Source organism: Tiliqua scincoides, chromosome 5, assembly GCF_035046505.1.
Source record: "Tiliqua scincoides isolate rTilSci1 chromosome 5, rTilSci1.hap2, whole genome shotgun sequence".
NCBI classification, from domain to species: Eukaryota; Metazoa; Chordata; class Lepidosauria; order Squamata; family Scincidae; genus Tiliqua; species Tiliqua scincoides.
Window position 1 is genome coordinate 86,686,374 of NC_089825.1, and position 24,429 is coordinate 86,710,802.

A 24,429-nucleotide genomic window follows, 5' to 3' on the forward strand; every position below is an offset into this window, starting at 1 on the left:
TTCTTCCCTTTTGCCCACCCTGGCCTGAATGTTACTCCTGCCAGTCTACTTGTTCACCAGCTGAAAAACTGAGAACCAGGGGATGAAAGAGAAATTATGTGTAGGATCGGAGTTAGTGGACAGCCAGTTTGGGCACTGGGCATACGCCTGTCAGAGTGCCCATCTAGTATAGGCAGCTCCTGAACCCTCAGAACCAGTAGCCATGGTAATTCCTAGTTAGGTAACCCCTAGTTATGGTTACCAGATACAGAGTGCCAACCATTATATAGAAGAGGGAATTTTGGCAGGTTTAGCTCAACATGGAAGGGTTTAAAAAACTTCACCTGCCAAAATTCCCTCTTCTATATAATGGTTAAAGTTACAGGTGGGGCCTTGGTATCTGTGGGGGATTCATCCTTGGACACACACACACCCCCATACAAAAAACCACGGATAAGCAAATCTGTGGTTTTTGGCCCCTTAAGCCTTCTGGAGGTGATCAGAGCCGGGGCTTCCCCAGCCCTCAGAATGCATTCCTCTGAAAATCAGAAGTAGCTTTTTTTTTGCATCTATGAGGCTTTCTGAATCCTATAGAGACCACGGATGGACATGCAGGCTTCAGAAAACCCTCTGTAGCTGTGTAGCTCTGTAGCTCTGTACAGCTCAGAGAGCTCAGAGCTCTTGCAGCTCTGTAGCTGCGAAAACCCTCTGGAGCTGTGCTCCAGTCACCTTGGGAGGGTTCAATTTGGGCCAAGTCTGACTCAATGCAGGTCCAGGGGACCCATGTTGAGCCAGATCTGTGGATATAAAATCTGCTGATAAGTAGGATCAATCTGTATAGGCGCTATGTCCCACTTTGTATCTGGTAACCCTACAGGGAGCTGGTATGGGGCACCATGGGAATCCCAGTGCTGGGCTTTATCCCAGGGCCCCCAGTGACTGGCTGCAGGCAATGTAAAGGACAGTAAATTGGGGTGGGGTGGGGTGGCACCTGCTGAAACACCCTTTTCTTGCCCTCAATTAAAAGATAGGAGCCCTATCCTTCTCTGTTCACCCAAAAGCCATTTTTTTGGAGCCTCAGGAAGAAAACCTAAAATACAGCACTCATGAGGGCATCCTACGTAGCTGTACAACAAATCAGGTCATTTGTTCCAGAACAACCTACACTTCTTCTGACAGCTGCTACTTTCCCAAGGCAATAGGATCAGTCCCCTGGCAGAAAACAAATGTTTGGCACTGCAGGCATTTTTGACCACACACAAACCAAACATGCAAACCATTTGGGTTCTTCGCTTACTTCATTTAGCAAGGAGCTTTGCTGGTGAATTGTGGCCATGCCTTTAACTTTCCTGTACCATGGTTGCCTTCTGCTGATCTTGTGTGGAAAGTTCATCTCCTAAGGCTTGAGGCATGTGGACAGGCCAGCCCAAGGCTTCCTGACCCTTTGGGTAAGCATGCAAAATTCTGCCTCCGTTACCTGATGATGTGTTGACCTCTACACCTCCCATTCTCAATGTTCTAGCTCAACACTTCCCTTTCCTCCACATTTCCACTTCCTCTCTGCCCCCCTCTTCCTTTTCCAATCCAGGAAGTGGAAGGAAAAGGAGGATCAGTGGAAGCAAATAGGCAGAGATGGGCTTCCCCCCAATCTGCTGCCTGAGGCAACTGCTTCAGTTGGCCTCACAGATGGGCCGTCCCTGCATGTGGCCTGTTGGTCCCACCATAGGATAGTATTCTGTGTGTTTGTATGTCAAACTTGCATTCTAAAGTTCTGGTGCATCCTTGCACACTTCGGTTCAGGCAGGATGCCAAATCATGGTTTATACAGTACTTTAAACCCCAAATTATGATTTGAGCTTCCAAATACACAGTAAGTAAGGTGTGGTGGTTTTCTGCACTGCTTGTCTGCTTTCATTTTCCCTCAGTCTCATAAATTTGCTCCGGCTCCTGCAGTGTTGCAGTGACCTTTAGGGGCAGAGCAATAGCCATAATGAAGATTTGTAAATTCAAGTGTCATGCTCCTTGCCACAGGAACTCCTTGCCACAAGATGTGGTGATGGCATCTGGCCTGGACACCTTTAAAAGGGGATTGGACGAGTTTCTGGAGGCAAAATCCATTACGGGTTACAAGCCATGATGTGTATGCGCAACCTCCTGATTTTAGAAGTGGGCTATGTCAGAATGCCAGATGCAAGGGAGGGCACCAGGATGCAGGTCTCTTGTTATCCTGCGTGCTCCCTGGGGCATTTGGTGGGCCGCTGTGAGATACAGGAAGCTGGACTAGATGGGCCTATGGCCTGATCCAGTGGGGCTGTTCTTATGTTCTTATGCTAACCATTGTTAAGACAAACTGTGGGTTACAAACCACTTTGTACCATGGTTTTTGATTCTGGTTTGCAAGATGTAGTTTGTGAGACAGCACCCCAAACCCCAAATTTCTTTAATTGTAGCCAGATGCAATGTCTGAATTAAGCTTATGACAATCACAATGTGAGGTAGTTGCGTAAGACTTCTGAGAGCAAGAGTTCAGTGTTTACCCTTTCCTGAAAGCACTTGAAGAGGAATAAACTGCAGAACTGGGAAATAGATGCAGATTTTCATAGGATGCCAACCTCTTTTCCCAGTGCAGAATATGAATGACTCAATACAGAGTTGTTGGCTGGCTGGAGAGAGAGTCTCATCCCATCCCCCCCACCCCCGAAAGTTGACGGTGGGTTAAAAGAGGTATAGCAGCTTGTAAGGCATTTGTGTGTATGTGCTCAGGGGCTTTTATCCCACCTTGCTCCTGATGAATAGACTGTGCAGGTTTTGTGTTGCTTAGAATCTCCCTGCAACATTTGTTTGACTAGGGAAACCAAATGTACACTGTACCCAGTGAAGCCTGCCTCAAACCATTTTAAACTCTGTTCACAACTATTTTCTGTCTCCCCTTCCACATTCCTCACCCCTGTTTAGTTCAATGAGTGCCTTGTCTATGAACCACCCACCCACATTTTGCTCAGGAGCATTTTAAACAGGAGGAGTTCAGATATTAATCAATTCAATTTCTGTGCCATCTTTCTCTCCAGTCATGCTACATGCTGCTTTAACTGGTGCAATAGCGTCCTCCTTCAGAGCTGGCCCAAGACATTTTGGTTCCTGGGGTACAGAACCAGCACTTTCCCCACTGGGCACAGTCCACCAGGAAGCAGTTGGGCACCTGTCGAAGAGAAGCTGTGAACAGACAGCAACTATTACCCTGCACATGCCCGATCTCGTCTGATCTCGGAAGCTAAGCAGGGTCAGGCCTGGTTAGTACTTGGATGGGAATACTGGGTGCTGTAGGCTTATACCATAGTCTTTCAAGACTGAAGGTTGCCAACCATCAACTGTGCAAGAACACCACCAAGCTCTTGTGCAGCTACTATTCATTTTCATGTGGCTAAATGCAGGAGCACGTCTTGGTGGCCTGTGTCCTTGGGGTCAGATCTGTTTAATAAGGGGGGAAAGGGGGACGAGAGTGTCTGTCTTTCTTACACTGCAACTCTTCCTGGCACCCAAACGCTCCAGTTGAAGCAGCTGCTTTACTTTGCCTTATAGCAACATCTCCCTCCCAGGGCTAGTCCAAGAACCGATGCTACCTTAGGTAGAATCCCAAGTGCTATCCCAGCCTCTGCCCCCTCCCTGGATTGGAAAGGATGAGGTGGACAGAGCTCAAGCCACCACTCTTCTCACTTTCATACTTCCTCTTCCACTCCCCCCCCCACTTCCTTTTGCAATCCAAGGAATGGGAGGAGGGAGGGATAGCGAAGGTGAGTGGGCAGACAGAAGTGGGCATCTACCACCAACTGACTGCCTTAGGTAACTGCCTCAGTCAGCCTGGGCCAGCCCTGCTTCCTCCAAACCCACCTTTTCCTATGAGGTCTTTGGCCTAACCCAGTGGTATTCAAACGGAGGGCCCTGGCCTCTTTCCCCTTAAGGGGCGGGGGCAGGGGGGAAGCCAGCTACGCGATTCCCACTATTGCGTTGCTCAAGGGGCTGCAGGGACTGGGATGCACTCACCATCCACCATCTGGGTGTGGGGAGTCCTGTTTGAGCACCTGCTGGGCTCTCCATGTCTTCAAAAGTGAAAGCTGAGCTATCACGCCCTGCCTCCGCAAAACCGGAAGTGGAGCGCTATTGCTCCACTTTCACTTTTAGAAGCCTGCAGATGCTCGCACAGGGCTTCCCGCACCCTGGGAAAGCTGCTGCAGGGACTGGTGAGTGCACCCCAGTCCCTGCAGCCCCCTGAGTTACGCGATCCTGGAGATTGCATGACTGCCTCCCCACTGTCTCCATCCCCTTCCCTGCAAGGGCTTACTGTGGTTTCCAAACTCCTGGAGAGTTTAAAAACTGCAGGTCTAACCCTTCATCCCCACTTGTAAAGAAGCCCCTCTACACAACACTGCATTTAGTCAAACTCACCCCTTCCTACTCTGTTTTTCAATTTCACAATTTAAATATTTTACATCCACATCCACTAAAATTGAGTGTTGGGAGAACAGACAAAAGAAAATATTTCTTTACTCAGCGTGTGGTTGGTCTGTGGAACTCCTTGCCACAGGATGTGGTGATGGCATCTGGCCTGGACGCCTTTAAAAGGGGATTGGACAGGTTTCTGGAGGAAAAATCCATTACAGGTTACAAGCCATGATGCAAGGGAAGGCACCAGGATGCAGGTCTCTTGTTATCTGGTGTGCTCCCTGGGCCATTTGGTGGGCCACTGTAAGATACAGGAAGCTGGACTAGATGGGCCTATGGCCTGATCCAGTGGGGCTGTTCTTATGTACATCTGTTTATTATTATTATTATTAGTAGTAGTAGTAGTAGTAATGAAATCACTGAGTGGCAAACCCCAAAACTCATTTTCTATTCAGTATTGCTGGGAAGGGGGAGAGTACACTTTTTGCCCCCTAAAGCCTTGCACAATCCAGAAGTCATGAAATTTCTGGCTGCCCCTGAATTAGGATCTTTGCATACCTTGCTTGCCCCGGCTGCAAACAGGTGTGCAGGTGTTGAATGTCTGGGAGAAAGGGGGAGTTGTTGGGCACATGGAGAAGGTCTCGGTTTTCAACCACTGTGCCGCGGCACACCGGTGTGCCACGAGTGGTCCGCAGGTGTGCCACAGGAGTTTGAGGGAGGGTCTGTTAATTAGTAGGGTCATGGGGGGGTGTGAGCCCCCCCCCATCACAGTGTGGCATGCCTTGCCAACTGCCCTGATGGTGCATCTTCACAGTTTTAGTGTCTTGCCAGTGTGCGGTGAGATGACGGCGGTTGAAAATCACCGGTCTGTGGTGTGATTGCTCTGTACGTGCAATGCTGCTCCAGCACAGCCAGGAAGCAACAGATTAAAGCCCAGGAAACTGTTGCCATCCTGAGGAGGCCTGAGTCTGGAGTGCCACTCTTTCCTCCACAAGGAGTCCAGCCCGCCTGCCTCATGCACAGCCTCCAAAAGACAGGTGGAGTCCTGGTTGCCAGGGCGACAGTGTCCTTATAAGGGAAGCAAGAGGAAGCTGGCTTGCATTGCTAAGGTCAGACATGGGGGTGGGGGAGCGGAGATGGCAGGCGTGTGAGGGAGCTGGGAGGGGGGGCTGCACCTGCATTGCTCCCCCCTCTCCCTGGTGATTCCCTCCCCCCCCCCACACACACCATGCGCCTTCCCTTCTCCATCACCTCTCCGCATCCCCACCAAACAACTATCTCCAGCAGCAGCAGGCAGGAAGGGAGTGCGGAAAGAAGGCAGCCGGGCTGCTGACGGATGAATTTATCGACACTGCAGCCTTCCCATTGTGCGAAGCAGGCTGCAGGAGGGATGGCAGGAGCTGGAAGAGGGTCTGCGAGGTGGCCCGGCTGGATCTAACCTGTGGCAGGTACAGGTAAGGAGAAGGCGCAGGCAAAGGAAACAGGTGGAGGGAGGTGATGGAAGGAGGGGGGTGGCCAGCAGGTGAGCTGTGACATCTTCCCTCTGCTGCTTGAATTGCAGGTAGGCAGGAAAGTAGACCTGCTGGTTTTTTTCCTCCCTGCCAGTAGGGAAGGGGGGGGGGGTTGGTTTGAAAAGCCTTTGCCCAAAAAAAAAAAAAAAAGGTAAGGGGGCTGTTCTTTCCCCGCCCCCTCTTCCCCACTCTGTCTTGTAATTCGATCACTGCACCAAACTGTATCACATACCAACTGGCCAGTCAATAACACTGCCCCCCCCCCGCCACCCTAAGTGAAATAGATGCTACCTGATGTCCTGTGGGGTTGCAGATGGGTTGTGGGGCAATAAAAGCGCAATCAGGCCGTTGGGCATGGTACACACTCTCACTCACTCTACAGGCACAATTCTCCCAGTGTTTGCTTTCCTGTGTTCCTTACAGAGATGGGGATGGCACTGCTGAATTTTTGTGCATTCACTGGAGAGAACGAAGGAAGTAACTGGAGAGAGGGGTGTGCAGCGGTGTGGTTGCTAAGACACACAGCAACAGCAAGGTTCCAGGGGGGTCAGCTTGAATTTTCAGGTTGGGCTGAGGAGGGAGAGGTAACGCAAGGTGGGTGTGTTGGTGGGTGGTAATTTTTTCTCTAAATATAGGGGGGGGAAAGTACTGGTATGTGTTTGCAGGAGGGTGAGAGAGACTGGAGCAGTAGTATTCATTCGCACCTCTCCCCCTCCCATCTTCCAAGGAGCCTCAGGTGGTGCCCATGAGGGTTCTCCCCATTTTACGCTCACACAACAACCCCGCAAGGTAGGTCAGGTTAGGCTGAGAGACTGTCACCAGCTCAAGGTCACCTAGTAATTTTTATAGCTGAGGGAGGAATATTACCCAGGCCTCCCCAGTCTGAATCTGGCATTCTGTCCCCTACCATACATTGACTTTTAAAATCAGATTGTAAAATAGTAATATGCAAAAGCTAAACGCGCTGGTTAAAAGAAAAAGAAAATGACTCACAGTAATGAAGATTGGCATTCTTCTCTCTCTACTGTCTTAGAAAAGCACTGCTGGTAGCCAATACATGATTTTTAAATGGGGAGGTACCTATGTGGAAAGTGTGCCCTCTAATCTAGGAGTCTTTCCCCCAGATGGGTAATGGTTCCCCTAGCTCTGCTTTTCCAGTTGTGAGATAAATGCACTTGCACATGCCCAGAGGCACTCTATTTTATTCCACATATTGTAAGAGTGAGCCTTAGAGATGAGGATAAGGCAGACAGTATGTAAGCTGTTTCTTAAATGAAGACAATGCTACCTATCCTTCTCTGAGCTCCTTGGAAACCCAAGAGACTTGTGATCTGCACCTCTCATACTCATCCCCTGCAACCTTTGCCTAGTTTACAACCTCGGAGAATGTGGATGAGGGAAAGATTTTCTTGCATCTACTACTGAGATTCTAAGAATCTCAGAAAAGTCATTTTTGCTTCTCTGTTGTGCCCCCCACCCCTTGGCAGTGACATAAGCTTTGCCTCACTGACCCACTCAGAATATTCATCTTCCTCAATTTTGCACATTGTGGAGATGACGTTGTCTTGTGATCTACCTGTGGAATGTTTCAGGAAGGTGATATGCTTGAGTGCTCTCTATCCCATCAATAATTTGTGCAACAGTTGCATGGAGGAGTATTCAGTCAAACGTGCCCCTCCCTGCAGTCTGAAATGTTATAGCCCAGACAGAGGTTAACTGCCTCAGTGAAAAACGAGGTATTAGTCTGATTTTTATTATGACATGATATGTTGTAATACATCTGTGTTATTTTTAGACCATCACTCATCCTGAGTCCTAGGGATGGGGTGGGATGGCAATGAAGGCACACAGTACAATAACACATAATTAACATTCCTACAGCGCAGTCAGTGTCTTTGATGATATACAGAGCGTTCAAGTGACACAGTCCCTGTACGATCCATTTTGGATGGAGAAGGCAGAAGTGTAGAGAGAAGCGTGGAACTGACAGATCAATAGTAGGGAAACAGGGGTCTGGGAGAGGCAGGTGGCAGTGGAGGAGCAGATGAGATGAGACTGGAAAGGGTTGCTGCCTGGAAGGCTTTGCTGAAAAAGTGAGCATTGAAAAGGGAGTGGGGGGACGGGGACGGTTCATTGAAAAAGAAGCCTGCAAATCGTTTAGCCTCCTACACAGCCTCCGCTACTTCTCCCTCCCCAGCCTACTGATGAAAAAAAGGGCATCTGTGTTGTTGGCTTCAGGTTGGCATCCGTCTTGTCCGCTTGTGGCACCGCGTAAACACAAGCTGGCTATGTGCTGGCATGAGACCCGCTTCACAACATCCAATTTCCATCAATGCTTCATCCCACCAGACTTTATAATAATTGTACATACAATGATTTTGAAGGTGAAATTAGTTCTGGAAGCTAGGGCCTTTGGCTTCTGAATTTAGACAATTTTTTTGTGGATGGCTCCTATAGTCTCTTATACAATAGCAGGAGTAATAATGTATAGCAGTGGTTTTCAAACTGTGGGTCTGGATCCACTGGTGGGTTGCAGCTCATTTTTGGTGGGTCCCGAAGGACTGGGCAGAACCTCATATAAACACAGGTAATGGTAAGATCAGATAACTAATTGCCTCAAGCCCTGAGGCTATTCAAAAATCAGATAGCTGTTAACTGCCCTGCAAACCAAACCGCTCAGTTCCTGGAGTTTGCAAGGAGCTGAGCTCTTGCAGTTTGACAGCATGTGTAAATATAGGGAGATAAATGTGTCTTAGTTGATGCCCCTAATAAAGAATTTAAAAAAAACCAGAAGATTTTTTTTTCTGGGGAGAAATGAAAGGAAGGAGAGCATTAATTAAAATTCATTAGGGCGGCTTTATTATGAGAAATGATAGAGTTTTTTGTAAACAAATAAAATATTATTACTTGTAATAAATAAAAACATTTTTTTTTCTAGATCCCCTTTTCTTAAACTCTCATGTTGTCATCATGGTGTTGCCAGATCTGACTAGATGGGTCCCAATAAGAGTGTCATTTTAAATAGTGGGTGCTGATGCTAAAAAGTTTGGGAACCACTGATGTATAGCATTATTATTTATAATCATTATTCAGTCATCCTTACAAGAGCCCTGTAAGGTAGATCAATATATTTATTTATTTATTAATTAATAGGGCTGGGTCAAAAAGGGTGGAAGGGACATTTTGCTTGATGATTTTCAGCAGCATTGGAAAGCACCCAGCTTCATTCCAAATGGACTTGATTTGCCATCAGAGACATCAGATGGTTGCATAGCACCATGACGACATTCTGTTTACAACATGGTTCCCCATGGACTGAGACTGCTCATATGATTGACCCAGGAAGCATTCCCACACTGAACTGTCCTCAATGATGTCAGCATGAAGCTAGATCTATGAAACATCACAATGACATCATCCTGTTTATGACATGATTGCCAATTATCTGGGATCACCCATGTGACTAATCACAAAAGAAAAAGACACCGTAATTAGAAGAGAAGCCTCTGTTCCAGCAGCTTTAAAACCACCCAGGAGCAACTTGTTGCAGCCTCTGTAGCAACTCAGGTCCTAGTGATGCTTTGTGCTTGAACATATCTCATTGCAGGTCCTGTAATCTCTTACATACCGAATGGTTTCTACCATCACCCTCTCCTCCTTATCTCAACAGTGATTAATATAAAAGCAGTGATTTATATAAAATTTATATAAAAGTGATTTATATAAAAGCAAAGTCTGCAGTTTGGCCCCCACCATTCAGCCCAGTTTGAGACATGTTTCAAGGACATGTTGCATGACCGGTCTTGTCATGGTGGGCGCAGGAGACAATCCATGTCGACTTCATCCTGTGATAAGGCAATATTGTGAAGTCTGGCTGCACGAGTAATATGTGGTGGCACAGAACTTGATGCGGATTGGCTTCTGACACCCAATTGTGTCAGAGTTCTGTGGCCACCATGTGCTGAGTGGTCATGTAGATTGGCCCCTTAGTGTTGTGCAGATGCACAGACTGGCACTCATGACCAGTTGTTCACAGACTCAGAGCACACTGCAAATTAATGGGCTGACCTTCTATGAATTAGCCTTCAGGGGCTTGCAAACATCAGGTTCCTTCAGCAAAACTGATCAGGACCCATGGGAGAGTATTAACAAATAAGCTGTGGAATGATTTCTTTGGATGATGACAAACAAGCAATAAAGGGGTCGGCTCTTCTGGAATTCTCATTTGGATGGCAAAGAGAATGCAACAGGGCAGAACAAAGAGAACAAAAGGCAGTGCTAACTATTCATTTGCACAGAAGACACCAGTTGGGCATGCTGATCCAGCAGTAATACGTAATTTATTTTAATATATATTTTTTCATACAGCAATTAGGATTGTATGCCCTTTGTATTCTGTGTGATACAAGTGAAACAAGATGTATGTTCAGCCCAGATGTATTCCTCTTGCAACTGCACTTCATCATAGGCTTAGAAGTGTTGAGGCTGTCTAAACATTAACTAGCTTTTGCTCATGCACATTTCACTTATGGGCTCACTCTGTGCAGTTCTGTTCTGTGTAATTAATGCTTGCTTGGGTGAGATTGCTAAGGAAAGCTTGTAACACAAGAGGATATTGTGGGATTCAACGGATAATTCAGCCATGAAGCTTCCTGGGTGACCTTGGGCTGGTCACGTTCTCTCAGCCTCACCTACCTCACAAGGTGGTTGTGAGGACAAAAGGAGGGGAACGTTGCGTACACCACTCTGAGCTCTGTGGAGGAAGGGCGGTATAAAAATGTATATAAATAAATAAATGTGATTTGGTGAAACTGCAGAAAATGGTTCGGGGTGAAAACATTAAAGGCGGCATGAGAATGCAGCTTTTGTGAGAATAGTACGTACGTGTCACTCAGCAGCTTTGTTAAAAACATGGTAGGTTTTAGATTTACCAATAGATTGTTCTGAGCAGCATTTGATTTCCCAAGATTCACCCAGATTCCTGGTTTTATGAATTTTGGTTGCAAATCTAGTCAGGTCTATGCCATTTGTGCACCAAGTTAGGACAGCATGTCACAAAGAACGCTTGTGATTTCTTCCCTTGCAGATTTCACAAACATCTCAGCCTGAGCATCTTATAGGAAAAAAATTCTAGTTTGGCCAGTTTTTGATGACTGAGATGAAGTACAGTAGGAGAGTGACTGAGCTGTCCCGTCTTTACAGAGAATTCATTCAGAGGTTCAGAGCTGGTATACCAAGTGAGTGTGGTGGTGATAGCAGGAAGTTGCTGGTTTAAATCTTCAGTTATCAATACACGAAGTGTAGCCATGGAAAAGTCTCTGTTCTCCCAGTCCTGTCCTCTGTTTGATACAGAGGTGATAATACTGATCAATTTTACAGGGTTGTTGTACAGCTTACTGAGATAACGAATGTTAAATGCTTAAGCAAAATGATTACATGCATGATTAGAGGTATCCTGTGAATACAAAACGGTGAGTAGTGAATTTTAAGGTCTAAGTGGTCTGTGTTACTTTACCCAGACTGTCCTCCCTTAAATAATAATAATAACTTTGTATTTATATACCACCTTTCTGGTCATCGGATTATACTCTTCTGACTTTATTTGAGGCAGTTTACATAGGCAGGTGTTTCTAAATCCCTCAAGGGGATCTTTTCAATCATAGAGGTTCTCTCTTTCAAGAACCAACAACATTTCAGAATGGATCTTCCTGGTCTGATCTCACTTCTGGCCTCCAGTTCTCCCAAGCAGGCTGACAAGCAGCTCCATCTCTCACATGGAGGGCAGCCAAGACACTTCTTGCTTACACCAGAGGCTTGTCAGCTGCTTTCAAGGTCTCGCCATTCTCAGGCGTTCAGGGAGCTGCCGGTATCCTCGAACTGGCGACCTTCTGATGTTATCTTCAGGCTAACAGAGGCTCTGCCGTCTAGACCAGACCTCCTGCCCACGCTGGGGCTTTTTGTCTGCTTGTGACTGGATGTACCTTAACAGTTTGCATTCAGCCTCTTCTGTTTGGTCCTTGTTGTCACGGCTGTGCTTGAAATTTGATCAGGTTTGCTCTTTCCTGGTCACTGTTCCCATGGCTCTCTTACTGAATGGAAACCAAGGAGAATGGGAGCGGGGAAGGGGTGGGATGGGAAGTCGCAATGAGTGCAGCTGCATGATAATTTTGTTTTATCAGGTTTCTGCACCTGCTGCCTGTGTCAGGTTCCTATTGAACTGGAATATAGTTTTCAGTGGTGCAGACTCCTCTCCCCTCAAACTTGGAGAAGTGATCATGGGTAACTGAGAAGCTCATGGCAGGTATGGTGATGAGCAGAGCAGGAATTCAAAACATCAGCATGCATCCCATCAGGGTCTGGAAAATAAAAATGTCGAGATAACGACCAGACTTACTGCAGTGAAGAAGGCACATTTTTGAAACATTGGGAGACCACAAACCTGTCTGCCTGGAGCATTTTGGAGCATTTGATGAGGCTTAATTTGGGGAACAGTTCACTCCAGGGTTTGCTTATCAGGTTTTCTCAGTGGAGAGCCACTTGAGTTTCTGTGGCATGAAGTTTAAGTCGCTGAACCTGCATAGGAAATGCATTTAAGCACCTTTTATGGCTCCTGCATACACTTTTCCGGATATCAGTTGTGTGCTTAAAACAAGGTAAGCCAAATTAATGGCAGATAGCTTTGAAGCTATCGTGGTTAGGAAGTGTATATTCCATACTGCAAGGCAGAGCAGTTGGTTCCCAGATGTTGGGTACAAAGCAGCAGTGGGAGGCCACAATCACCATTTTACCCCACTATTGAGTTGCTCTGCTGGGCTTGGCTTATTACTACCAGAGCTAGCATGCTTGGTCTGTGGGCTGACTTCGTGTGACAGTTCACTCTTAAGTTCATATAAAAGGCACTCTGCACATGCCCAAGATTACCCTCTTCATCTCCCTTGATCTTTCACTAAGTCCTGGGACTGGAAACAGATTCTGGCTCTTGGCTCTGGCTCAGTCTGTCCAGAAACTGACCTTCAGCAGGCCAGTTATTTCATAGTCATGCGGATGTGCTTTAGTCCTCCTCGCATTCCACTCTTCAGCCTTTGTCATTCTTCATACTGCCCTTTCCGCACCATTTGCCTGGCTTTTATCGGTGCTAATAAGGCTGTCATTTCAAATCCTCTCTCATACCCTTATGGTGTCCCTTTGATTCCCCCATACAAGCAGAGAGATATTAATTGTGCCACTCTATCCTGCCTTCTCTTTGAAAAAAAAGCGAGGGGGGGGGGAGAGTGATTCTGCTGATGTCATCACCACCCTCGCCTGCTGCAATGCAATTGATTTCCCATGCCAATAGCTGCGCTAAAGGGTATGCAGAGGATAGCTTTGGGGGAAAATGTGGAGGGAACTCCTGTGCTGAACATTTTGTCAGCAGGCAAGCATCAAACTTGTTCAGCCTGGCAACCTATGCTTTAAAGCAGGGGTTCAAATCACCCCATTTTTTTGCTACTTTTGAAACAGAACTAGCTTGCCACAAGCCATTGCTTGCTTCAAGCCAGGAACGCTGTGCGATCATTACTGCCTTCTGTTAATTTGGCTGCTGGCAAATGTGGGGCAAGTCCATGTGCGCTTCTTCCCACACCCACCAGACTGCTGGCAACTCCAAGCAGTGCAAACAGAGTACTATCTCCTCCAGTAAGTAAGGTGCAAAGAAATCGCTATCTCTTCCAGTGACTCAGCGATGAGCAAATAAAATATCTCGGCTGACAACCACATATGGCCAAAAACAAAGTAAAAAAACAAAACACAAGCATGAAGGAACAAACCAAAAGCTCAAATAAGCTGCCTTTTAACAATATATTTTTCAAGATCACTTGTTGCACTCTTTGTCTGCAATTAGTTTGATTTGCATGGTTCAAGGGTATGAGAGAGGATTTGAAATGACAGCCTTAGTCATTCAAAGGTACAGTCTCCCATCTGCATTCTAGAGTTATATAGCCCTAAATAGCTATGCAATGTACCATGCTTTTTCCCCCTGAAGTATGTGAAGATTAATTCAAAGTTTAGGAGGGTGTGTTGTGCACAGATGGGGCTTTCCTCCCTCCTGGTGTAGAACCCAGCTCTTGGATGATGTGTGTTGCAACCTTATGCACGTTTACTCAGTAGTAAATCCCACTGATTTCAGTCTTAAGTGAGTGTGCATAGGATTGCAGGCTAAATTTCAACAGGACTAGCCTTAGAAGCAGTGGGGCCCAATGCAAGGCTGGAAGTCCCACCCCCTGTGCCCCTACCTGCAAGGATTTATGGCAGCTGTGGGGCCTGCGCCGATGACACCTGGCATGAAGCATGCCCTCCTGGAAGTAGGTGGCGTGACACTCTGCCATCAGCATGTCATGGCAACTGCTTCTGGTGTGGCTGTATTTCGGGCTAATCCAAAGTAGAGGGGGAGGCGTGGATCCAATTCTGTAGAATCAGGCTAAAGCTGGACCTATCTTTCAGGAGAGACCATTTTGTATTACTATATGAGCATGCAACAAGTGGGATGAACCCTTTGTTTCAGCCAGTTTGTATTTGACATCCTGGAAAGTTTCATGTCTTGGCTGTATCAGTTTGCTTTTGCAAAATAGGTTGAACATCAGCTCCTGGTGACACATTTGTCTCTCAAACAGAAACGGAGATAGGAAACCCTTCCCTAATCAACACAGGAAAAGTGATACACATTGGGGCTAAAAATCCCATCAGACTGATGGGGTCTGAACTGTCAGTGATGAACCAGGATAAAGGTCTTGGAGCAAGGTGGATATGTCAATGAAAATGTTGGCTCATTGTGTGGCAGCAATGGAGAAAGCAAATTCTGTGCTGAAGCCATTAGTAATGGGATCGAGAATAAGACTGCTGATATTATACTGCCCTTGAATAAATCTAGGATGTGGCCACATTTGGAATACTGTGTATAGTTCGGGTTGCCAGAGCCCAAGGAAGTGATTGTAGAGCTGGAAAGGGGACAAAATAAGACAGCCAAATGATCTGAGGGCTGGAGCTACCTTCCTTATGAGATAAAGCTACATCATTTGGGAATTTATGACTTGGAAAAGGGTGATTAAGGAAGGAGGACATGATTAGAACTTGGAGGGTGTGGAAAGAGAGAAGTTTTTTCTTTATTTTTCTCTCACAATTCTACAAGATCCAGGAGTCATCCAATGATTGCTAGATTTCGGTCGGACGAAAGGACAATGCCCAATTGGCCGGTGGAATGTGTTGCCACAACATGTGGTGATGGCCACTAGTTTGGATGGCTTCAGAAGGGGATGGGACAATCAAGGAGAACAGGTCTGACAATAGCTGTTAGTCATGATGGCTCTGTGCTACCCCTGGGACCAGTGGCACTTTACCAGTTGTGAGGAAGCAACAGCAGGGGAGAAATGTGCATTTCTTTCCTGCTTGTGGGTTTCCAAGAGGCAGCCAGTGGACTGCTGTGAAAAATGGGATGCTGGACTAGATGGGCCTTTGGCTTGACCCAGCAGGGCTTATTTTTATGTTCAAAGTCAGTCCCAAAGCAGGCATCAGTGCAGACATCCCCCACCCCCAAATGCTTGCAAGCTCTAGGCTGCTTCATCCTGCCTGTGGCTTCTAGCATAAAGCACTCGCATTCCAATCCACATCTACGCAGAAGTAAGTCCCACTGAGTTCAATGGAACCTACTCCCAGGTAAGCATGGATAGGATTGGGCAGGAGGTCTGGTCTAGAGGGTAGAGCCTCCATTTGCCTGAAGATTAACATCCACAAGGTCGCCAGTTCGAGGCCACCGGCACCGTGCGACCTTGAAGCAGCTGACAAGCTGCAGCTGAGCTGTTCCATCTGCTCGGAGCGTGGGAGGATGGAGGCCAGAATGTTAAAACCAGATCGGAGTGTAACATCTTGAATGTGGTGGTTCTTGAAAGAGAGAACCTTCTTTCAATTTGTAAAAATCCCTGCGTGGATTTAATAAGCCTGCCTGTGTAAACCGCCTTGAATAAAGTCTTGAATAAAGACCAAGAAAGGCGGTATATAAATACTGTATATTATATTATTATTATTATTGCAGCCTCGGAGCTCAACCCTGACCACACACTGCCGGCGCTCCGCTGGCGGTGAGCGTCAAAAAGTGCTGTAAAGCACGTTTGGGGCCCTCAGCACCAGTCCAGCACCTGTACTAGCCCAGATCCGACTGCAACTGGGCTAGTGCCGGTGGATCACTGCTGCTCCGCCGCTCAGCGTTCATGCGGACCGCAGAGTGGCAGAGAGGTGAGTGGAGGCATGGGGTGAAGTGGGGAGGAGGCATTCAGAGGAGGCGGGGAGAGGGCGGGGAGGAGGCATGCTGGGGGGAGGGAGGTGTGTGGGACAGAGACAGGACCAGTGCAGCTCAGCTCCGCCACATCCAGATCCTCCGTGTTGGGCCACAGGCTCAACACAAAGGCTCTCGATTCTACGGCAGCTCAAGGTTTACTGCAGAATTGAGTAGCCCCATTGCGGAGCTACTTGTCTTACCTGGGGTAAGGGGACAAAAGCCCCTTCTCCTGAAGTGCCACCAGAGCTGCCTGGTTAGCACTTAGGGTAATGCAGTAGCCATTTTCGGTGCTGCGGCGGCCCCGCGCTCCAAGCAGCATAGGATTGGGCTATCGGTCTCCCAGTACTCAGCTTGCATCCCCAGGAGACGTCCAAGCAAGTTCAAATGCATCTTACATTGCTGTGCTGGTAATGGCACATTGCAACTTGCTCACTAGCACCCAAGCACCCACTCACCATTTCTCTTGCCGAGATATGCCATTTTCACTTTTCTGTGTGTTTATCTGGGAAAATATAATTCTTTCCCCAGATAGCAAAACCGTTGCTATTTGAATGGCTGCACAGCATATGTTTGCACAAATGTCAGAGGTGCCTATTGGCTGACGTTGTCTTCAATGTCGTTCTTGACCATGTGCTTCTGAAATGTAATGTACTTCATTGGCATGATCCAGAATAAACTGAAGCACTTTTAAATCCCACTAGTTTCAGTGGGGAGTGTTTTAAGCATTTATACTCTCAGTGGAATTTAAAAGTGCTCAAAGTGTTCACGTGTTTCCCATACAACCCAATCCTAACCAACTTTCCAGTGCTGATACAGCCCCAATGCAACCTCAAGGTTCCCTTACCTTGAGGAGGCCTCCTCACCACAGGAGGCAGCATTGGAAAGTTTTTTTAGGATCAGGCTGATAGTCTTAGGGCACAAGACTAATCAGTCTACTCAGAAGTAAGTCCTGTTTTGTTCAATGGGCCTTACTCTCAGGAAAGAGGATTCCAGCCTTAGGGCCCAATCCTATCCAGCTTTCCATCACTGGTGCAGCCACAATGCAGCCCCGAGGTAAGGGGAACAAATGTCTCCATATCTTGAGGAGGCCTCTGTGATGGTCTCGCCACCACAGGATGCAGCACAGTCCTCATGGACTCCTGCACCGGCGCAGGAAAACTGGATAGGATTGAGCCCCTAGTTATGCAATGTAACATTCTCTGTGGCCTTGTGCATCCGCACAAAGCTATAGCACATTTTTGGCTCCTAATGAGAGCTGTTTTAGCTTTTGGTGTCTAGTCTAAGCTAAACCAGAAATTTCCAGGCTATGGTTTGAAGGCACACGGTACATTTGGCTAAGGAAGTTTGTGTTCCCATTGGTGTCTGGGTATGAGACCATCAAGGAAAACCTTTTGTGTGCTAACTTGAATTCCACAGAAGAAAGGTGAGCTAGAAATGGAACTCATGTTCTTAGACCAGGGGGTCTCCAAACTTTTTCAGTATGAAGGCCATATTGTATATATTGCACATTTTTGCAGGCCGAAAAAAAACAGTTTTATGAATTTAAATGAATACATAATTTAAATGAATGAATAAGTTTTGTTTGGATCTTTTTTGTCATCTGCACAATACAAAGAAACAATGCCGGACTGAGAAATGATACCTAATGAGTAAAAATGTCAAACATTAGCAAATGCTTTGCCAAAAAAAAAGAAAAAGGTTGTTGCAGGCTGGATCAAGTATTGTGGTGGGCCAGATGTCTCCCCCCCCCCAAGGCCTTAGTTTGGATACCCCTGTAATCTTAGGCAAGCCTCTCATCCACCACCCCTTACCTATAGCACAGACATGATGGTCCTGAAGTATATAGTCATTGTTAGGCTTACTGATATAATGCTTGGGAAGTGCTATATAAATGCTAAATATTCAGCACAATCCTGTACATGTTTACTCTGAAGTAAGTCCTATTGTGCACAATAGGGCTTACTCCCAGTAAAGTGTGTATAGAATTGCAGCAATAGTTACTTAGGAGATCTCAGGATTTCAGGGACTTTGCTGGATGCCTGCCCTACTGTTGTGCAGTTTTTCTTTTTGACTGCCTACAGCGCTTTTCCCTCTTATTCTGAGGCTCCCCACTTAAACCACTATGTGGTGACAGAGTCTTGTGCTGTGAAGTAGGGCAAGTGCAAGGAAGGAGCTAAAGATAACATGCACTTTGGCACACACTCTTGTTGATTGCTCTCTTAAATCTGCTTGAAGTGCTCCTGCGTTATGGGGGGATGCCTCAACCTTGTGTTGCTAGAGGAAGGGCATTTTCTTAGTGGTTGCTCATGATAGATATAGTTCCGCCACTGCAAAATCCCATGTGTTGTGTCCAGATTTCAGGCTGGGAACCAGAGTAGGCTTTGTTCTGAAGAACCAAAACTTAGGTGACGGAGCACACATCATGCAATATGAGCAAACATGTCAAGTCTCCTAGTTTGCATGACATATTCTGGGGGCAAAATCTGGATTTTTCATGCTGCAGAACTTTTGTTTATTTGTTGGCATGTAGATTACCCACAGTCTGACCCTCATAAGACCCCTGATGCATTGTGGTTTTCTTTTTGTTAATTTTTTTTCTTGCAGTTGAGTCTTGCATCTATACCACAGTGTTTGATCTGTTTGACAGCCTTCCCTGTGCAGCACCCATCAACCATCCCTGTTCATTTTAGCAAATTCATGCTTTTGTTTAAAAAAAAAAAAAAACCATTGGGAGGGGACTTTAAACAAACCAATCAAACCGATAACTTCTCACACAGTTTAAAGTCAACTGTTTTCTCAAAACAGAATCTTAATGGTATTTTTTTTATTCTGTTCTGTTTTTTTTTCTTTTTTGTTTGTTAGCAACCCAACTACTGGAGCTTTAAGGTCAGTACTTCCAATTTTTCCCCCTCCCACGCTTTTGTTGAAAACAAATGCATGCGCTTATCCACCCTGTCTCGATATTTCTGTGCGTGCAAACAGATGCGGGAGGGGATTTGGGAGGTCTGCTTCTTTTGCCCTCCTTTTTTTTGTTTTTTTTCTTTTCTTTTTGCACAAGACTACCTTTTTTCTGATTGCTGGTTTTTGAATTTCATCTCCCCAGACATGAGAATGCACCAGGAAGTCACTAATCCCCCTGGGGGAGATTCGGCAGCAATCCTAAACACATTTACCTGGGAGTAAGTCCCACTGAATTCAATGGGGATTACTTCTGAGCAGACATGTTTAGGATTAACCGTAAATTAAGCACCTGTGCTGTCCCTCCGATCTGTGTCATAGCATTCTAAGGCTGCTTTTCATTTCATATTTCATTTTTTTTAAGCCAGGAAAAAGTTACACACATCTGCGTGCAACATCTAATTTCCCCCAAGTGCATGATTACACTGCCAATCTGAGCTGGTTTCAAGCCTGCTTAACTGTCCTGCACCCCTCTTCTGCGCATGGAACAGCTGTTCTTGGTGCACGACTCTCTTACGTGGGTTTCTTCTGTGTGAGAAAACGACTCAGTGCGCTACCTTCCATGTGATGAAACCTCCACAGGGTCCCATTTCTCATGGGTACTGAAGGAAATCCATGTGTTTTAGCAGAATAGAAATGCAGAGTGTTCGTTATTTATATAGTTCCATAGGTGTATGTGGCACTTTACAGAGTAAAGTGAACCAAAGACAGGTTCCACCCCAGAGGAACTTGCAGTCTAAATGGGAACTGTGGCAGAGGGGGGAAGGCAAAAGATGAAGGGGCGAACGCTGAGGCAAGAGTAATGAAAGTACAAAGGGAGGGGATAAATAAAAGTAGTAGTAGTAGTAGCAGTAGTAGCAGAGCTGTTTCCTGATGCACAAGACATAGTGCATGAGGAAGCAGTCACAATGGCAATGCAGCATGGATAGTTGGCATGTCCTCCTAGATAGTCAATGTGCCTCCTAATGTGACTGCATGCCATGTGCTAGTCATTCACAACACCTTCTCAAGTGAGATTTCATCCCAGGCTTTTGATCAAGGAACTCTGGGAATTGTAGTTTGCTGAACATTCTAGGCCGGGCTCTCTACAAAAAATTATCGCTACTCCAAACTACAATTCCTCAGAGTCCTTGGGGGAGCTATGATAGCCGAGTCTGTTTCGAGGCACTTTTAAAATAATTTTGTCCAACAGTACCATCCCCATTCAAGGCACTTAGAAATTTCATAAGCAAAATAGATGGGTCCCTGAAGGTGCATAGACTTAAGCTTCATTTCAGTTGGGCGTGAGAATTAACTGTGCAGTATACATTTTAAACATGCTTTAATGTGTGGTATATAGATGTGCCCTTAATTTTTATGCAAGTTTCACTCTGATAAGGTCACAGGAATGGCTGTGTCAGCAAAGCAGTGCCTGTCTTTCACAGGGGTAGTAAGTCAGAATCCATCCATACTGTTTTATCCAACAGTACCATCCCCATTCAAGGCACATAAAAATTTCATAAGCAAAATAGACGGGTCCCTGAAGATACATAGACTTAAGCTTCATTTCAGTTGGGCGTGAGAATTAACTGTGCAGTATACATTTTAAACATGCTTTAATATGTGGTATACAGATGTGCCCTTAATTTTTATGCAAGTTTCACTCTGATAAGGTCCCAGGAATGGCTGTGTCAGCAAAGCAGTGCCTGTCTTTCACAAGGGTAATAAGTCAGAACCCATCCACGGACAAGACATTTTCAGGAACAACTTGTACTTTGGGAAATGGTTACGTGGCAAGCATCTCTCAGTTTAGCAGTCGGTTTGATTTAGGAGCTGTGGGGTTTGGGTTTCTTTGCGTGTTCCTTGGTGGAGGGGGATCCACTTAAAAATGGGCAGCACCACCCTTCAAATATTAAGAAGTTGACCACGAATAGTTAGGCACAATCCACATTTTGCCTTGTATTGCCTTGCAGAAATAATTTTAGGCTGTGAAACATGCTTTACTCCCAGATTCCCCACGTGTAGAATGGGAAAGAACAGATTTTCTGCAAGTGATGGCCTTAGACGGTTTTGTGCCTGAAGCAAAAATAGATGATGCCCATTCCCCAACCCTTCACAGCTACTCTTTAGGTGTGTTTTTTCTTTCTTTCACTACACAGAGAAAAGATTAAATGCAAAAAATATTTATATACGCTCCTAGAACATGCTGCCTGAGGAAACTTTCACATTGCTTCATGATAAGGCCCGCATTAGATATACTGCACTCAGGAGCTTACTTTTCCCTTCTCAGTGGTTTGGCAGGAATAACGCCTGAGCTCTCCCTTGGCTTGCGTCAAAGGAAAGAGAAGCCCTGTTAGCTCATTTCTGCTGAACTTGGATGTTCAGGGCATAGAAGGAGGCAGAGCTGAATAACAACAGAGTTCTTTCTTAAAAGCAGCTTTCCCCACCCACTCACACACCCACTTTAAATGCTATTTATTGATTTATATGGAATTTATATCTCGCTTTCTAGTGTGCTCAGAGTGCCTTTCGGATAAATGTAGATATTTATAGATACCATTCGAGTGTATATTTGTTCTTTTGTGTCATTGTGGAGGGATCTCCATGGTATGCCATATTCTGCAGCAGAGTACTGTGTGGAGGACAAGAATGGAATGACTGCTCTTGTCATGGGGGCATGTTAGCGGGTGTGTTGTAATGGGAGGCTAGTGCCAACCCTGACTGGGATGCATTACTGGGGTGCCTCCTGGAGTTTAGATCCAGTTACTTTCTGTTCTAATAAATGAGTATTGGCTGCAGGTCCAGTTGACTATTACCCAACATCTTTGCAGTTTCTTCCTGATGGGGCATGAACTGGTGATGTAGTTATCTCTGGTAAGGGCTGTCTGTCACTCAAACACACACACACTCTCTCTCTTCTTCTCCTCCCCCATGGGGTATATCTACACACACACACCCCATGAACTGTGACTGAAGGGGTTTGAGTTCTGTGCACCTGTATGCTCCTTGGCTCCTGAGTGGAATAGTACGATTGTGTCCTTGACTTAAAAAAAATAAAAAAGCATGCTGAAATTCTCAGGATATGCTGAATTCTGGTGCAGTCACAAAACTGCAGAATACACACAGCTGTGGACAAAGGCCAGCCCACTTTTCAGAACCATATTTGCAAAGATGTACTCTGGGTAGAGGCGTATGCTTCCAGTCTAGCTATAAATACTATACAGTGCAGCTTGGGGAAATAAAAGGGTCTTCTTTGAGATCTTGGAACTGAAGACTTGCTTAATATAAAAGACCAGGTTCTCACTGAGGTTGTAAATCTATGTCTGGCTTGTACCACTTTGGACTGTAAGTGGGGTTCATATGATTGAATGTTCCCCGGCAGAAAGATTCCTTGCAAAATGCATACAGTTCCTAGGCTTGGCTATTATTAGCATAGATTGAATATGTGCAAGCATGAAAGGGAGGGGAAAGCATAGCTTTGTATTTTTCTTTAAAATATTCAGTGGTACTTTTGACAGGGTATGCAAAGTTATGCAAAATGGAGAAACAATTTGTATTAACGTATTCTAGGGAAGATGCACCTTTGTTCCATTCTAAATGGAGTCATGGATCCAAATCTGTATGGCCCTATCTGTTTTGGAAGCATGTAGAATGTCAGTACTATATCTTGGAAATGAATTCTAGTTAACATTTGGGGCCAAACCAGGAGGGACAGCAGCAGTGGACTCATGTTAGGATTGGGTCACTGTCAGATATCTACAAAGTGAGGGTGCTGAGAACTTCTAAGGGTACTACAGGTGGAGGGAGGGAGCTGAACCTTCCCCTGTTTGTGCTCCCCCCCCAATATACATCTTAAAAGCTGTTTTTCTCCATGTTGGGCCAGAAGCAAATCCTGCCAGGAGAAAACTGGCTAAATGTGGTTTTTGCAGGGGAAAACATGGGCAGGGAATACATTTAGCTGCTCTCTCCTGCCTACTCATGCTGCACTTTAACCCAGTCCCCCTCCCTGCCCTGTTTTGTCCAGATTCAGCACAACCCACCTTGGTTCATGCAGCATCATCTCTAGTTTCAGTCACACATTTTCCATCCCTACCTGCTGGTTGCTGCTCTGCAAATGCGTGTTTCCTCTTCCTACTTTATCACCTGATTGAAGCTCTGCATCAGATGACTCAGTTTATCTGTCTACCCCACCACCCCCAACCTACCAGCCACAGTTGTCAGAGGAACTTCTGTTTCCTTTGTCCCACTGCAAATTCCATAATCTGTCCTCTGCCAGTTTGGTACCCAATGGCCTTTTGGTAACCTAGCAACTGCATCTCCAGCAACCAAAGGGAAAATGATGCAGGACACTAGGCACTAGTATTTGTTTTTGGTTTTGTTTTAATCCATACCCATCACTTCCTTTGTTTGCCCAAATTGCTGATAATTTCCCTATTCTTTTTCCTAATGGTTTTCTTTCTCCTAGTTAAGCATTTTCTCAGCTAGATTTGCTTCTGTGTGTTTCAGATAGCTTCTGCATTCCCAGTACCTCCTTCCATTATTACACATATTTGCCTGTGGGCTGTGGTTACCCAGCCTTGAGTGAAATGAATTCTGTTTGTGTCTCAGAGGCATTCTCTTCTTTAGTGTTTCATCATGTGTCTCCCTCTGAGCTCTGGTGCTGATAATAGGTTTCAAGCCAAAGACACAGTGGAACTTTGAATCCCGTTTGTGGGTAAAGCTAGACTTTGTTACTTAGCGGTTTCTAAGGAACAGTTCAAGGAGAATACATTTTGCCTATGCCTAGAGGAACATGTCATTTTTAAAATGTTGCCTTTGTTCAATTTCAGTGAAGCTTCCACAGAACTTCCCAAGAGATTTTCCTCCATAGAAAATCATAGAAAGGGGGATGCTTTTCTGTCTAAAACACCAGTGTCTTGGGCCAGTACTAGTTAGTGGCATTTGATGTCTGTGGAGCATGAGTGAGCTGAAACCTCAAGAGGCAGCAGCATCTTTGTACCTTGCAGATCTGTTTGCACTTTTCCAGTAGGCTAGAGAGTTTACAGAACTGGTACTTTACATGTCAGAGATGTTTGCTCTGATGAGTCAGGCAAATATCAGGCAGGCTTAACACCTATAATCCTCTGCCAAAACGCAGCCAGAACTCTGAAGGCCAGACCTGCCAGTGGCTTTGAGGAGCAGCTGTGCTTTCTGTGCTGCTGCTGCTGCTGGACCAGCTGCTGTTACAGAGTTTGCCCCCTTCCCAACCTTGAAGTG

The 24,429-nt window shown here is 45.9% G+C and overlaps 1 protein-coding gene across 1 annotated transcript in view; it reads left to right on the top strand.

The window, feature by feature from the left end:
* Positions 1-24,429, top strand: part of SRCIN1 (SRC kinase signaling inhibitor 1) — a 150,960-nt gene that overhangs the window by 27,389 nt on the left and 99,142 nt on the right. The window contains exon 2 of the mRNA XM_066627851.1: positions 19,099-19,122. Within this exon, the coding sequence (XP_066483948.1) occupies positions 19,099-19,122 (24 nt within the window). The remainder of the gene's footprint in view (positions 1-19,098; positions 19,123-24,429) is intronic.